General features: G+C 42.0%; 2 protein-coding genes across 4 annotated transcripts in view; one reads left to right on the forward strand and one right to left on the reverse strand.

The window, feature by feature from the left end:
* Positions 1-383, reverse strand: part of SCLT1 (sodium channel and clathrin linker 1) — a 44,210-nt gene extending 43,827 nt beyond the window's left edge. The window contains exon 1 of the mRNA XM_056855347.1: positions 335-383. Within this exon, the coding sequence (XP_056711325.1) occupies positions 335-362 (28 nt within the window). The 5' untranslated portion in view covers positions 363-383. The remainder of the gene's footprint in view (positions 1-334) is intronic.
* A 6,344-nt stretch (positions 384-6,727) lies between these two features.
* LOC130482744 (UPF0462 protein C4orf33-like) lies at positions 6,728-15,455 on the forward strand. Of its 3 annotated transcripts, none has more exons than XM_056855585.1 (5): positions 6,728-6,908; positions 10,048-10,108; positions 12,911-12,962; positions 13,049-13,256; positions 15,394-15,455. In XM_056855585.1, the coding sequence occupies exons 1-4, from the start codon at positions 6,728-6,730 to the stop codon at positions 13,250-13,252; spliced, it is 498 nt and encodes a 165-aa protein (XP_056711563.1). In that variant the 3' UTR covers positions 13,253-13,256; positions 15,394-15,455. The 3 variants fall into 3 exon arrangements, with proteins under 3 accessions (XP_056711563.1, XP_056711561.1, XP_056711562.1); XM_056855583.1 differs by lacking the exon at positions 15,394-15,455 and adding an exon at positions 13,715-13,829 and having other exon boundaries at positions 13,049-13,248; XM_056855584.1 differs by lacking the exon at positions 15,394-15,455 and adding an exon at positions 13,715-13,820 and having other exon boundaries at positions 13,049-13,252.
* Positions 15,456-15,891: the final 436 nt, after the last annotated feature.

A 15,891-nucleotide genomic window follows, 5' to 3' on the forward strand; every position in this document is an offset into this window, starting at 1 on the left:
GTTATTCATTTGATTTGGATCTGGTTTTTTTTTTTTTTTAACTGGTACTCCATTGATCACTTTTTATTTATCTTCTTGGGAAGCAGATTTTACTACATTGCAGGCTTATAATTACATTCTGCAGTTTAACACCTGAACTCTTTAAGAGCTTTTAAATTTAAGTTGTCTAGTCTGACAACCTGGAACAATTAATAAAGCTTTTCAAAGCATTCCTTTCTGCCACTGAAGGGCCTTTTTATACAATAAAAATATTGACTAAGCTTATCAAAATAGCATAATCCACTCAAACACACAAAACAGAATGGATTTTAATGTCAGTTAATGTGTAACTTACTTTGATCTCTCGAAGGTTCTGTTGCCATTTGATAATTTTAGCTACCAGGTTTCCAACTGAGAGATTCCTTTCCACCAGCAGTACAAAATCTACAGAAATCAAATAAATATACTTTCAAATATTATATTAATTTACATTATTAAATATTTACATTACTTTAATATTACATTAACTTTAATTCTCTTCAGGACTTGGAAACATTCTGTTTTTAGCATGTAGTGCAAAACAGTCTACTTTTTTCTATAACAAGCATTTCCATATGTTCCATTAAAAGCTGTAGGGAAAGCTTTCTCGTGTATATTTCAAAGCTCCAATCCTCCTTTTATTTTACAACACTGAAATAAACACTGATGATTTCCACAACTCATTTGGGTACCAATGGAACACTCAACTATTAGATTTTAGTGTTCAAGGGTACACTCAAGAACCACTGATTGAAAAGACCTTGAGATAATTAAACAACATCCCTTTGTTTACTAAATAAAATTTGTTTACTAAATAAAAACACTAGAAGACAACAAAAATCTTAACACTGTTCTGTCAGTTCTTGGTATGACTATTCAGAGAAGCCTAAACTATAAAAGACCTCCTGCCCCAAAAGTCCAAATATTTAAACATATATAGTGCAATATATAGTGCACTGGAAAAGACAATCATGCTAGGAAAAGTTGAAGGCAGCAGGAAAAGAGGAAGACCCAACAAGAGATGGATTGACTCTATGAAGGAAGCCACGACCCTCAATTTGCAAGATCTGAGCAAGGCTGTTAAGGATAGGACACTTTGGAGGACACTGATTCATAGGGTCACCATGAGTCGGAAACGACTTGACGGCACTTCACTCACACACACACACACACAGTGCAATCTTATGCAGTACTGAAATCAATGGGTGTAGATCTGAGTAACTCTGCATATGATTGCTGTCAGTATTCTGTTAATTACATCTCTACAGACTAAACTCAGTGCATTTCACTCTTCGCCTTGACCTGGATGGCCCAGGCTAGCCAGATCGCAGAAGCTAAGCAGGGTCAGCCCTGGTTAGTATTTGGATGGGAGACCACCAAGGAATAGCAGGGTTGCTGTGCAGAGGAAGGCACTGGCAAACCACCTCTGTTAGTCTCTTGCCATGAAAACCCCAAAAAGGGGTCGCCGTAAGTCGGCTGCGACTTGACAGCACTTCACACACACACATTTCACTCTTCACAGATGGAGCCTACAGCATATTTTCTTTTTCCACTCCTAATGTAATCCCAGCTAACAACCATTCCTTAAATTATGCCTTCCTCCATCAAATTCAAAATTACCCCAGTCTGTTGTAACAGTCTGGAAGAGTTTGCCCCATTAAATCACAACTCTGCAACATATTCCCCAGTCTCAGGAATAGGATGCATTAGCAAAGAGAGTTGGGATAGGATATGTCAGCAAAGAGAGTACCCCAGCCATCCCAATTTTCCTTTGGAAACCAAATACACACATGAAGCCACAGAGTGGGAGGTAGACTCTCCAGACAACTCTTCCACCACACCTCTGATTGTGCCCTGTTGGCTCTGGATGGTGAGTCAGGTGTTAAAGGCTTGGGTTGCTGCAGTGATGCAGGGAGAGCTACTGGGAATGCTGGTCTCCCACACCATCTCATACTAAATCAGACCACTGGTCCCTCAAGATCAGTATTATCTACTCACACTAGCAGCAACTCTCTTGGCTGGAGATGCCAGGATTGAACCTGCACGCCAAACAAATGCTCTGCCACCTCCTCTTAAATGGTGCTATTTCAGTTACCAAGAGTACAAAACACGAACACAGCACAATCCTTCTTATTGAGGCAGGCCAGTTCCAATGCCATAGCCCCAAAGATGACTACCGGGAAGGGGGGGGGGCGGTCTTCTTCATGGTCAGATCCTATCTGATGCAACCAACAGAGGACGATCAGCTGGCACTGAACCACTTTCCACGTGCTAGCTGTCACCTGCCAAGGAGTTATCTGAGCCCCATTCATGGAATTCCAGCTGACCGATTAGGAGAACACCCAGTCCTGAAGCCCCTGCACACTTACCTAAAACAAATCCAAACTAACTCAGGGGGACTAACTTCCGAGTAGAATTGCAGAGGGCTAGCCGTGTCGGAATAAATTTTTTGTTAGTTTTTACAGGTACCCCAAGACTCTTTGCTTTTTTTATTATTATTATTTTACTTCCCTGCTGTCGCGGATAGGGTTGGGCTTTAAATCGAGCATAGAAGCAGGCGTGCAGGGTACACTGGGCCTACCGAAGAGTAACCTGTTCGTGGAGAAAACACCGTGGTTTTACACACGCAGTTCTTCCGCCAGCTTGCTCGCGCACGCCGACGTCCAGAGCCAGGGGAGCCCCTGGCCCAGCCGGGAAGACAAGGAAGCTCCCGGGCTCCTCTCCGCGACGTCACCTCCCCTCCCTGTCCAATCAGGGGGTCTCCTCCGGAGAGGCGGCGCGCGCCAGCCGACGGCTTTCCAACGGCTTCCTTGACAACGGACCTAACGGTCGAAGGAGGGGGGGTGTCACATGACGCGGGCCACGCTGGGCCAATCGTATCCTAGGTGAGGCCGGGGGGAGGCTTTCCCATTGGTTCGAAAGGTCACGCGCGTGCCTCTTCCCGCGGGCTTCCGCATTCGCTCTTCCGATTGGGTGAAAAGATACTGGAAAGTAAGCGGGGCTGGTAAGCGGGAACGTAGAGTCTCCTTTTGCTCCATTCTACCCGCTGGCCGTCGAGGGAAGCTGGTAAAGGACTCCTTGTCTTACGAGGGTTCAGCGCTGCTCTCGACACAGATGAAATTTCTGCCCTCCCTATCCTGTCATTCTCGACCCCTTTCCTCTCCATCATTAATCCCCATGAAGGATTCTGTCGATTTCCCCCCTGATTGAAAGTTCCTCTCTCTGAGCCACATCTCCAGTATGACTGCTTTTATGTCAATAAGCAGGAATTCAGCTTCTGAAGCTTTTCCTGCTTGTGTGTGTGCAAAGTGCTGTCAAGTCGCAGCCGACTTATGGCGACCCCCTTTTGGGGGGTTTCATGGCAAGAGACTAACAGAGGTGGTTTGCCAGTGCCTCCCTCTGCACAGCAACCCTGGACTTCCTTGGTGGTCTCCCATCCAAATACTAACCAGGGCCGACCCTGCTTAGCTTCTGAGGTGTGACGAGATCAGGCTCGCCTGGGCCATCCAGATCAGGGCTTTCCTGCTTGTATGCCTCTTAAAAGCGTAAGGCCCCTAAGCGAGGGGGAAAGTTGGCAACCAGAATCCACAACTACGGGAATTTTCCAAAGACAAAGGATATGCATGTGGCTTTGCTTATTGCAGGTTTAAGCTAATTTAGATCCTAGGCAAGCGAGTGTGCACTGGCGACGGTGCCTCTCAGTGAAGGATAGCAAAGATCTCATATTCCTCAAAGAGGTTGCTTCTGGCAGGGGTATAGGTTAGGGAGAGAAGGTCTGTCTACGTGATCTTTGATGGCTCTGTGTCGAAGGAGCAGTTTTTCCAGGTTGCACCCTCCACTTTGTTTTTAGCCAGACCAACCATAGCAATGGGGAATGGAAATGCTTCCATTTTCCTTTTATGAGATGCTGAGGCCTAAGGTGGGAGAATGAAGGTATATGCCACCACTTTCCATGGTGGTCTTGGCATAGCTTTAAGATGGGCAATGTGAGATGAGTGTCTTATGAAATTTTGTTTCTATAAGTATTGGACCCAACAAGACTAAAATATTTGACATGAAGAAGCCCTGTACTAGCACAGTACAAGCCAAAATATCCAGCGTGTTTTGGTTTTGAAAAACTCTTAAAGTGCCACAGTGTTGACCAACTAACAAGAACACTCTCGTTATATGGAATTAATAGATCATAGAATCACAGAGCTGGAAGGGGCCATACAAGCCATTTAGTCCAATCTCCTGCTCAGTGCAGGATCAGCCTAGAGCAGGGGTCGGCAAACTCATTAGTCAAAAGAGCCAAATATCAACAGTACAATGATTAAGATTTCTTTTGAGAGCCAAATTTCTTAAACTTAAACTATATAGGTAGGTACACTGTTTATTAACTTAATAAACTTTAATTAAAGTTTTAAGTCTTAATTAAACTATAGGTACACTGAATAAAACTTGATATCATACTTAATAGTGATTTTGTTTATTGATAAAAATTAAATTGTAAGTCCTTCCATTTCCCCCTCCCCATCCGGAGTCCTCATCTGGAGGCCTGGTCTACCGTCATAAAAGCCTATTGGTAGACCTGGCCTCCGGCTGAGTCCCATTGGGAGGCCAGGTCTACCCATTGGCTTTCTTGGCAGTAGACCTGGCCTCCGGAGGCCCATAGAAGCCAATTGGTAGACCAGGCCTCTGAAGGGGGACTTTTCCCCCTCCTCGGAGTCCAGGTCTACCACCAAGAAAGCCAGTGGGTAGACATGGCCTCCCAATGGGACTCAGTGGGAGGCCAGGTCTACAAAGGAAGCCCGCCCCGCCCAACAGCTGATAGGCGGGGGGGGGGGCAGGAACCACCGAGCCGCCCATCCGCCCAGCAATTGTGCAGCTAGAGGGGAGGGGAGGCTTTAGCCTCCCAACCACTGAGGGCAAGGGAAAGGGGGACCCGGCCATTCTCCATGGCAGGGGGGAGGGAGAGACAGGCGCCAGCTCGCCCGCTCTCGCTCTCTCAGGCGCGCCGGCTCCGCAGCCCGGCTGCCGGCGCGAGTGGGCGCAAGAGCAGGGGCTCCAAACCAAGTTCGAAGAGCCGCACTCAACAGGCCAAAGAGCCGCATGCGGCTCTGGAGCCGCAGTTTTGAGACCCCTGGCCTAGAGCATCCCTGAGAAGTGCTTGCCAAGTCGCTGCTTGAAGGCTGCCAGAGAGAAGGAGCTGACCACCTCCCTAAGCAGTTGATTCCACTGCTGAACTATTTTTACTATACAAAACGTCTTCCTGATATCCAGCCAGTACATTTCCCTCAGTAATTTATACTCATTATTGCAAGTCCTGTCCTCTGCTGCCAACAGGAAAAGCTCCTTGCCTTCCTCTAAGTGGCAGTCTTTCAAACTCTTAAAGAGAGCAATCTCGTCCCCCCTCAACCTCCTCTCTTCCAGACTAAACATTCCCAAGTCCCTCAGCCTTTCATCATAGGGCTTGGTCTCCAGGCCCATGATCATCCTCGTCCTAGATGGTATAGACAAGCACTCAGTGTATGATATGCAATCATTGATGAGAATGATGTGGGAAGGGGCTGTAGAGTGTGGGACTGGTGTTGTTTGACCCTAGAATTCAAACGAGAGTGAGACTATTATGTTATGCATTAGTTAGAACACTTTAACAGTTCTGAAAAACAGCCATATCACATGTATTTGATTCTATAACTGATTTTTTTGTGGTAATTTTTTTAAAAATACAAATTTAAACACAACTGTACATCCTCTAGATTTGTTTACAATTTTGTTTAATCCACGGGTAAGCTTGGCACCAGTATTTCTTGGCACCAGTGTTGTTGAGGAAATGTGGTTTTATCAGGAAAATGGCAATAAATTTGAATATTTGTAAGTTAATTTTTTGATCACTGTGGACACCATGTGGTGAAACTGGGGAGGAACAGACAGACACGCAGTGCCACAAGAAAAGTACAACATTCCAAGATATTTGATCCTCAACATGGGGCTAACTGACTGGCAGTTCTTAGTGCAACTTACAGTTAAATATGGAATCCACCCTATGTGTCACCCTCAGTCTCTAGTGAAGTAATTTCCAAAATGTTGAGGTGTAAAAAGGAAAGCTTTCCCCTCATTTCCTGGTATGTCTCACTTTCTGTTTTTCTTGCATCCCCTATGCAATATTTTAAAAGTTTCTTAAATCCTCCACCCCGGAGTGGGGAGAATCAAATCTCTAATTATGCCATTGTTGCATGTTCTAGTAAATACTGGCAGTATAGAATGATATTTTGGAGACCATAATATTTCAGTTAAAGTACTATTGATATAGGCAAGAATATTTTCTTGCATGTTGTACCCTGTTGCTATGTCCATCTGTGTGATGTTTGTTTGTCATTGTAACGGTTCTAGAGTTTGATGAGGTATGACTTTTTCCCATAAATTGGGAATGTAAGTGTTCATTAAAAAAAGCTGAGTAAAGAAGAATAGAATTGATTTAGAAGCTGTAAGACTGTGTATACTAGCATGGTAATCTTCATAAAATGTCTGTGTTGGAAGTACATGATGTCCATCTCTAGCAGTGTGTAATCAATTGATATTTTAAGTCATCACGAGTAAATGGTGTGGGTCATATGAGTAAAAATTACAGCAGAACAAAATAATCAAAAATAATCTTTATTGCCAAACATCTTAGTGGTATTTAGAGGAAATCTACAAATTGTATGTTTATATCTAAAATATTCAGATGGAGTTTAAAATTGAACATACATGGAACAGCTTTCCAGTGTCTCATGATCCAGTAACAATCAGGCTGGTTCCTGCCAATGCTGGACTGTTGATGGATGTAACTGCTCCATTTTATAATGATCCTCCAGCCCCTCCTAGTGATTCTGGAAAACCATTCAACGGGCTGTGGGACTATGAGGGTAAGTGAAATAATTTTTAACAGTTTAAATTTAGGGTACTAGGGCAGTAAATCCTTGCACAGAGGTTGGTATTCCTGTCAATAGAATCACCAGCCCCACATTGCTTGAGTGGATAAATACATGGACTGGTTGAGAATTCTGAACAGACAATTGCTTTTAAAGCACTTATGGCAGGGGAGAGGGATTGATTTCCTTTTTATTAAGATGTTTGAGGTTATATAGCTCAAGTAAACAAGCAGCATTTATGTATTGAGCATTCAACATGAGCATGCTACTTTAATCAATCTTGAAATATGTCCCGTTCTCATAAAACTGGTGTCCATTTTTATTGTCCTCTGTGCAGCTCTGTCTGCTGGGTAACAGAACATGTCAATGTGCCTGTCTTGACATTGTAGGGTAAACAAAGTACGGTAATCTAATTATCCAACTTTGAATTCCAAATTATGTCATTTACTGTACAACTCCTTATAAAAGTTGTCACACAGCTTGTGCTTCAGAAAGTTAAGAAAAATGGAGTGCTATGAAAACTGTAGTAACAAGCTATGATACAGAAGAGAAGATGAATTAGCAAGCTTTTTCATGACATGTTAGTTTAAAGTATATGAATATTAGCAAATGTGTAAATGTTAATGTTGGGATAATTATAAAGCATGTAGCTTATGTATATGCAAAGTATTTTTAGCTAATTATAGTGAATAAAATATTGGTAATCAGTTGCTTATAGATCAGGGATCCCCATCCTTTTTGAGCCAGTGGGCACCTTTGGTGGTGGTGAGTGCAACCACAAAATGGCTGCTACGAGGCAGGACCAAACACAGAATGTCAGGGAGTGAGGTCTTGCAAAGCTCTAACAGTAACACTTCAGCATTTCAAGCAGAAGCTGTGCTTAATGAGATTTATTTTAAAATGAACATATTGTTTAAAAATATTGTATTGCATACACACAACTTATTTTCATCCCTGCAGTGAAGATCCTTGTCTTGTTGTGGCAGCTGCTGCTAAAGTGATTTTTTTAAAAATCTGCACAGCCAGTCAGAAGCTCTGCTGGGCAAAAACATCACCTGGCTCAGCCCACTTTATAAAAACATTTGGAAAGGTGTTGGTGGGGGCCATGGTACTCATGGGTGCCACATTGGGGACCTCTGCTATAGATAATATAGAGCTGATTTTGCCATTGTTGTCCTAAAATCATATTGTTAACACACCTTTCAAGTACTATAGTACAAGTCTTTATCCTGTTGAAAAGGTTGTGTATCTGCATTTTGGCTAGCATTTGAGTTTCCATAAGCCACATTTCATTTTAACTTTAATCCGTTATAAAGATATATCTTGGGCCAATTAGAACTGTAAAACTGGAATCAGATCACTGGCTGATAACTAACTACCTATCTTTCATACAGGATAAACATTTTATTTGTCACAAAGAAGTGGGTAAAATGTGTTACCTTGCATCTAAATTTAAAGAGGTCAGTTACACAACTGTCATTTCTAATAGTTTAGAAGCAAGGGAGCTGAATTTGGAGTGGGTTGGATCCTATCCTGTTTCTGCGGGTAAAAGAGGGATGGGGACTTCTTGACCACCAAAAGTGCTATGTAGGGAACGTAGAACCCATGTGGACAGGCAGGATGGGGGTCGGGAGGAGAAGTGAAAATTGAGCAAGTGAAAAAGTTGGTAATATCCAACCCATTGCATTTGGAAAATGACCTATTTCTGTATACTAATTGGGTTTTTAAGTAGCCACCTGTCTCAGTAAGACTTTACTCAAGTAACAAGGCATGAATACTTTACAAAGTTTTGGCTAGTAAACTCTTCTGTGATTTTCTCGCAAGACTGCTCTAATCTCCTTGCTCCTACTTCCCCAATTACAAATTTTCTGCACCACGGTATTCCCTCCTCCTCCCCTGATTTCGACTCTATAGCTGCTTGATTTTCAGTGCTACAAACACTACTTTGCATGTATAGCCTTCCACAGGAATATATCAATATGGAGTGAAACTGGCTTGGCTTTTTTGTTTAAATTTGTCACCAGAAGTGTGATTATTATTATAGCAACAAGCTCTAGATTCGTATGAACTGATCAGACCATATTGCTCCATATTATCTACCATTGGATCTCAGGGCCAAGAATGGTATTTCCCAGCACCTGCTATCTGATCTCCTTTAACTGTAGATCTTTTGTATATAAAACCATGTGTTTGACCTCTGAGCCTTTGTTATTCCCTCTTTTAGTTTTAGTCTTCAAGCAGTGTTATTTTAGAAACAGTGTTATAAAAGGCATAACAAAACTGGCAAGTTAAAACATGTCACTGTTTAAAGAAGTCACTCCTCTACTAAATTCAGATACCATTCTGTGACAGAACCAGAAACCATGTCTTAAAATACTGATAGCTCAGACTCAAATTGAATTGTTTTGAAAGGTTTGCCACCAAAATGACCCCAAGTATGTTTTTAAAATTGATAATTAAAGTCTGCAAGAGTTTCACCTGACTGCAGTTAGAGAAAGTATAAAGGATTTCTCACTCGTAACTTTTTTTTCCTGGGCAAAGAAGGAATCATCCTTATGAAAGCAATTTGCATTGTATCCTTACCATATTACTCTTACTGTTAATGAATGTGGATGAGATTTATCTCCCAGTTATTTCATATCCAGTCCATTGCTTTAGCGTTCACATGAAGCTGCCTTATACTGAATCAGACCCTTGGTCCATCAAAGTTATTATTGCCTACTGAGACTGGCAGCGGGTCTCGAGTAGAGGTCTTTCACATCACCTACTTGCCCAGTCCCTTTAACTGGAGATGCCGGGGACTGAACATGGGATCTTCTGTATGCCAAGCAGATGCTCTACCACTGAGCCAAGGTCCCTCCCCTCTTGTTCATTATACCATATTCCTTATCTAGATGGCAGAATTGATCTCTTCTTTTCCCCTCTGTCAATAGAGTTGTTGTAAATTTCGTTTCAGCAACAGTAAAAGTAATTAGAGCTATGATAATTGTGAACACTTTTGTTTTCAGAGCCCTTGATGATAGATGCATATAGTTAGTGGGATGTTGAAAATGTAGAATGGAAAATAAAACTAAATATTTGACATGTAAAAAATAATATAGGATGAAATAAGTACTTGTTTTTGGGTTCTTAGTTGTAGAAGCTTTCTTCCTGAATGGCCAAACTGAGCAATACTTAGAAGTGGAGCTCTGTCCGTAAGTAAACATTTTAAAATTTACCAACATTTTCTGCAGTTTTTGCAGAAAAACTTTGCAAGCCTATTGTTTAAATGTTGGATATACAAGTATGATCTTGGGGGTGATTTCTGGTAATTCCTAACACTTTATACAAGTGGAACAAAGGACCTAGTTCAAGGAACTCTTATTCAGGTGTTTCTGTAACTCCTTTTAATGCCTATATGTTTGGAGTTGGTCTAGAACTGTAGAAAATAATTGTTGGTTCTATATTTTGAACAGAAGGGAATATTGGGGTGTGTGTCTATGCATACACTGTCCTTGTACCAAAGGGAAAAGGCTAATAAAGTAAAGCTGTAAGTACAGGGTTGTACATTGAGTAAAAAAGAACTACAGAATAGTGGGTAAGGCAGACTCTTCAATAGTGAAAATAGCTACAGTGAGGGAAAAAAGTATTTGATCCCCTGCTGAATTTGCCCGTTTGCCCTCTGACGAAGAAATGACCAGTCCATAATTTTAATGGTAGGTCTATTGTAGCTGTGAGAGACAGAATAACAACAGGAAAACCCCCAGAAACCCAGAAGACAAAAGTCAGAGATTGATGTGCATTATAATGAGTGAAATAAGTATTTGATCCCTTTGCAAAAGATGACTTAGTACTTGGTGGCAAAACCCTTGTTGGCAATTACAGAGGTCAGACTTTTCTTGTAGGGGGCCACCAGGTTTGCACACATCTCAGGAGGTATTTTGTCCCACTCCTCTTTGCAGATCCTCTCCAAGTCAGTAAGATTTCGAGGCTGATGTGTAGCTACTCGAACCTTCAGCTCCCTCCACAGATTTTCGATGGGATTAAGGTCTGGAGACTGGCTAGGCCACTCCAGGATCTTAATGTGCTTCTTCTTGAGCCACTCCTTTGTTGCCTTGGCCGTGTGTTTTGGGTCATTGTCATGCTGGAATACCCATCCTTGACCCATTTTCAATGCCCTGACTGAGGGAAGGAGGTGCTCACCCAAGATTTGACGATACATGGTCCCGTCCATCGTCCCTTCGATGCGGTGAAGGTGTCCTGTCCCCTTAGCAGAAAAACGCCCCCAAAGCATAAGATGTCCCCCTTCATGTTTGACGGTGGGGATGGTGTTCTTGGGGTCGTAGGCAGCATTCCTCCTCCTCCAAACACGGCAAGTTGAGTTGATGCCAAAGAGCTTGATTTTGGTCTCATCTGACCACAACACTTTCACCCAGTTCTCCTCTGGGTCATTCAGATGTGCATTGGCAAACTGCAGACGGGCCTGTACATGTGCTGTCTTGAGCAAGGGGACCTTGCGGGCTCTGCAAGATCTCAGTCCTTCACGGCGTAGTGTGTTACCAACTGTTTTCATGGTGACTATGGTCCCAGCTGCCCTGAGATCATTGACAAGTTCCCCCCATGTAGTTCTGGGCTGCTTCATCACCGTTCTCATGATCATTGCAACTCCACGAGATGAGATCTTGCATGGAGTCCCAGACCAAGGGAGGTTGACAGTTAGGGTTAGGGTTGTCACCTTCTCACCAAGCTGCTTGGCAATAGTCTTGTAGCCCAGTCCAGCCTTGTGCAGGTCTACAATCTTGTCCCTGACATCCTTGGACAGCTCTTTGGTCTTGGTCATGGTGGCTAGTTTGGAATCTGATGGATTGATTGCTTCTGTCGACAGCAGAACCCTAACCCTAATCTGGCTGGTTGATAGGGGATCAAATATTTATTTCACTCATTATAATGCACATCAATCTCTGACTTTTGTCTTCTGGGTTTCTGGGGTTTTTCCTGTTGTTATTCTGTCTCTCACAGCTACAATAAACCTACCATTAAAATTATGGACTGGTCATTTCTTTGGCAAAGGGCAAACGGGCAAATTTAGCAGGGGATCAAATACATTTTTCCCTCACTGTATATGTATTTGCTTTTCTCTTCTAGTTAAGATATTCATTTCTGAGGTATCTGAGGTGGGGGCAGGCAAAAATACTATATTGGCTGTCTGCAACAGTAGATACATGAAGTGAAAGAGTGATTGGTCTCTGTCACCAAGTTCGATATTGGACAGGATTCTTCTGCCTTTTATGACTGATGTGAAAATGTTGGCAGGTAGAACTTCTCTCAGTTCTGCATTTGCTGAGATTCTGCTTTTAAACAGCTATTAATGCTAATTTTTTTTGCTGGAAGTACTCCTTATCTCCTACTGTGCACTTAAGAGAGAGAACACTCATGGCTAAAATAATTGGATACATCTTTTCACACAAATATAAAGTGGATTAATTTAAGTTGGTGATTTAGATCAGAATTCTCCCTTATTATTTGGGTACTTTCTAAACAAAAGCTAGTTGGTTGCTATAACCAAAAATGCATTTATTTATTTATTTGCTTTATAGCCCACCTATCTCACTGAGATGGATTATGTAATAAATACCAAGCAGCTGCAGAGATTTAGTGCCTGTGCATAACACAGAAGTAAAAGGTCACCCTGATGAAACAGTGGCTGAGAAATGGGGTGGATTGCTGTCCTTGACCCCCATTATCAAACCATAGTATGTGTATGAACTGTTGTGGTTACTAAGAAGAGAAGAACTCTGTGTAAAAATATTATGTCCAAATGGAAAATCTGTTCTTACGTAGTTCAGAATGTAGCAAATGTAATCCTATATTTTAGTAGCTACATAACAAGATTTTTTAGAAGTTGTGCTTGCATTTTATTAAGTAAGACCATGTTCATCTAAGAACAGTGACACACCTTTGGCTTGCAGATATGCTTGTGGACGTATTTGCAGTATGATTATACCATGTTTTCATAGGCATGGGCAGTATCTCATTTTGTTGCTTTGTGGCAGAAGGAAAGTACTGAAAGTAAGTGACCGTTTCTTTTTCCTTAATACCTAATAACCGATTTCTTGGAATACCAGGCTCAGGTTTTTGTCTTCCTTTAAATACAGCAAGAGCTACCTTTAAAATTTGAAGTATCAAGAACCAGTGCTAAGTGGAATGGCAGAGCTCATCTTCCCTGGAGCTATCTTCCACCAGCTACTGAACAATTTAATGCTTTCGCAATTCATGGGTCAGGTGAAGCTAGAACATATGAAGCCCTCTATCCTGTACCGCAACATGAGATTCAGAAAGATCAGCAACCTGATTTGTAAGTAGGTTTCACCAACTTTCTATTATGACAACTGAAAGCTATGGTACTTTATTGGCTTGCTTACTGAGTATGAAATAGGAAGGCAAAAATGACCCAGGAATATCTGGGTTATATTATAAATTGCTGTGGCAAGCATTTCTAGTCTTATTTTTTCCCTAGTCCTTTGAACTGAATGCTTTCTGAGGTCTGGGGCACTCTGTGTACTTCATATGCATCTATATCTGTGGAAGGAAAAGGCCTCACCAGTATGTGTTCCTTGCAGTGTGCTCCTCACTGTTTATTATGTATTGCTCAAATGTCCACATTTTTCGGATGCCCTGTCTTGAAGTGGTGGGGAACAGTAAAAGAATTCAAGTACTCAAAGTTGCCACTACTGATGGTTATTAAATATTCAGCAAGAACAAAAAGAGTGAAATATAAATGTTTCTAATTCATCCTAGTCTTTGCCTCCTTTCTTTTGTAGTCATCGTCTAGAATATTTTAAATGCTTGAACTTGAGGATGTTAATGGGAGAAGGTTGGAAGCAGCCGGTATCAGATTTCTGGGCACCATGCAAACCGGCCAGCTAGGTAAATAAGACAAGAGGGTAAGCTATCTAGAAGTTCAAAAGTGGCAAAACTCCAACAGTTTCCAAAGAACTGAAGTCTCTGCAAGCATATACTCACTTTAAAAAGTGGGTAGTGGCGTAAGGGTTGATTGAATTTATACTCAGACAGTATGAGCTGTCATCAGTTTATATTAGTGTTTGTTAAAAAAAACCCAATAGCAAGCCTGGCGTAGGGATTAAAGTGTCGGACCAGGATCTGGGGAACAGGTTTGAATCGCCACTCTGCCATAGAAACTTGGTGGGTGACCTTGGGCCCCTCACACGCTCTCAGTCTCGAACCTGGCAAGTATTTGGATGGGAAACCTCCAAGGAATACCAGGGGCGTGACGTGGAGGCAGGCCATGGCAAACCACCTCTGAAGTCTCTTGCCTTGAAAACCCTACGGGGTCGCCATAAGTCAGCTGTGACTTGATGGCAAAAAAACAACAACCAAATCCCACTGTCACTAATGACTGTTTTGCTGCTTCTCAGTTTTTCCCTCCTGTGCAGTTCCAGTTACAAGCTCTTTACTCCAAAGTTCCACTGTATTCAGTAGACCTTACTCCAAAGTATGCAAGTTTATCTTGGAGCCTTACTTTGACTCCTGTGGGACAAAATGAAAAGGGCTAAACCTGAGGATACTGCTGAATCGAGTAAAAACATACTGCTTGTGCAGGAGTTACTCATATTAGAAACCCAACAGGTTTTGAACGCACACATCTTCCCATGTGCCTGAGTTCATGTTTTACTGTGAATTCTGTGGAATATAGTAAACTAGCTTCACTTACATTGCCATCCTAAGCAGAGCTGTTGTAAGTCCATTAAAGTCAGTGGACTTGAAAGGGTGTAACTGCTGAGGGTGACACTAAAATCATCCTTGGTGAAACTTGCCCCTTGTTTTGGTCAATGGGAAGTTTGATCTCTGCTAACAATGATGATTAGGTTAATTATAGCACAGGACATCTTGATTTCTCCAGGTGTCCTTGAGTTGGATCCAGCCATCTTTTTTGTTCAATCTGTGTCAATTCCCCTCCTTATTACAGCCCTCATTTCACTTGGCTTTTGTTCATGCAGGTTCCTTGACCCCCAAGGTAGCCCTTTTGGTGGTCAAAAGGGACCCTTTCCTGTCTTTTTAACCAGTGGAGAAACTAGCTGGATCCAACCCTATGTGCTTTTTTTGTGTGTCCTGCCATTTGTCACAAATAAGTGATATTGAAAGGCATTTCTAGATTTTAAGTGCATTTGTAACCCTTGAAAAATAGAAAATCATGTTTTCAGGCTTGCAATTTGCAGCTGTTAGGGATAACATCTTGATTTAGATCCCCAACTATATGCTTTCTGCTCAGGTCACTTCAGCATTGGTCCTTTGTTGGGTTTCTGGGTTCCACTCCAGAACATCTCCAGTAAATGTTTCCTGTATTTTTGTTATACAAGGATTTATTGAAGGTGCCTGTTGCTTCTAAACAAGAATATGTTACGAGCAGCTAAATAGAACCTCTTTTTTCTTTACAGGTAATCTTGGTGTAAAAGTATTTCAAAGTTTTGCGGATCACGAGTCCATCAAAGATTACTATTGCTGGAATGCAGAAGTTTTATTCCTTTTTGTTTGGACAGAATGTAAATCCTACTTATTTACTGATTTGAACTTCAAACTCACATTTCAAATACCTTTATTGGCATAGTACAATTTGCAGGACTTCAAACTATAGTGGTTATAGTATGTTTTCTAATAACTAACATTACTTATACCAGGGGTATCAAACATACAGCCGCATCCGGCCCCTTGAAAGCACTTATCCGGCCCGCAAGCCAGCTGAGGCAGCCACATGCCCCCAGTCCTGATCTGGGCTGGCGAGACATGGCCCGGCACAACCAAGTGACATTTATGTCATATGCGGCCCACATAACAAATGAGTTTGACACCCCTGACTTATACAAAAAGAAAATGCCAAAAAAGATGAACTGAGGAAGCTGGTGTACCAGCTAAGAGAATGAGTTGAGATCGATAAGGTCCCTAATTCAAATCACTGCCATGAATTCACTTTGTGGCCTTA

Source organism: Euleptes europaea, chromosome 9 (genome assembly GCF_029931775.1).
Source record: "Euleptes europaea isolate rEulEur1 chromosome 9, rEulEur1.hap1, whole genome shotgun sequence".
In the NCBI taxonomy this organism is placed as follows: Eukaryota; Metazoa; Chordata; class Lepidosauria; order Squamata; family Sphaerodactylidae; genus Euleptes; species Euleptes europaea.

Bases quoted from the DNA above. Each gene is read 5' to 3' on its own strand.
- LOC130482744 (XM_056855583.1), top strand. From the start codon at position 6,728: ATGGAGTTTAAAATTGAACATACATGGAACAGCTTTCCAGTGTCTCAT. The intron at 12,963-13,048 runs GTAAGTGACCGT...CTTTAAATACAG, and splicing joins GCAGAAGGAAAGTACTGAAA to CAAGAGCTACCTTTAAAATT. The intron at 13,249-13,714 runs GTAAGTAGGTTT...TTTCTTTTGTAG, and splicing joins AAAGATCAGCAACCTGATTT to TCATCGTCTAGAATATTTTA.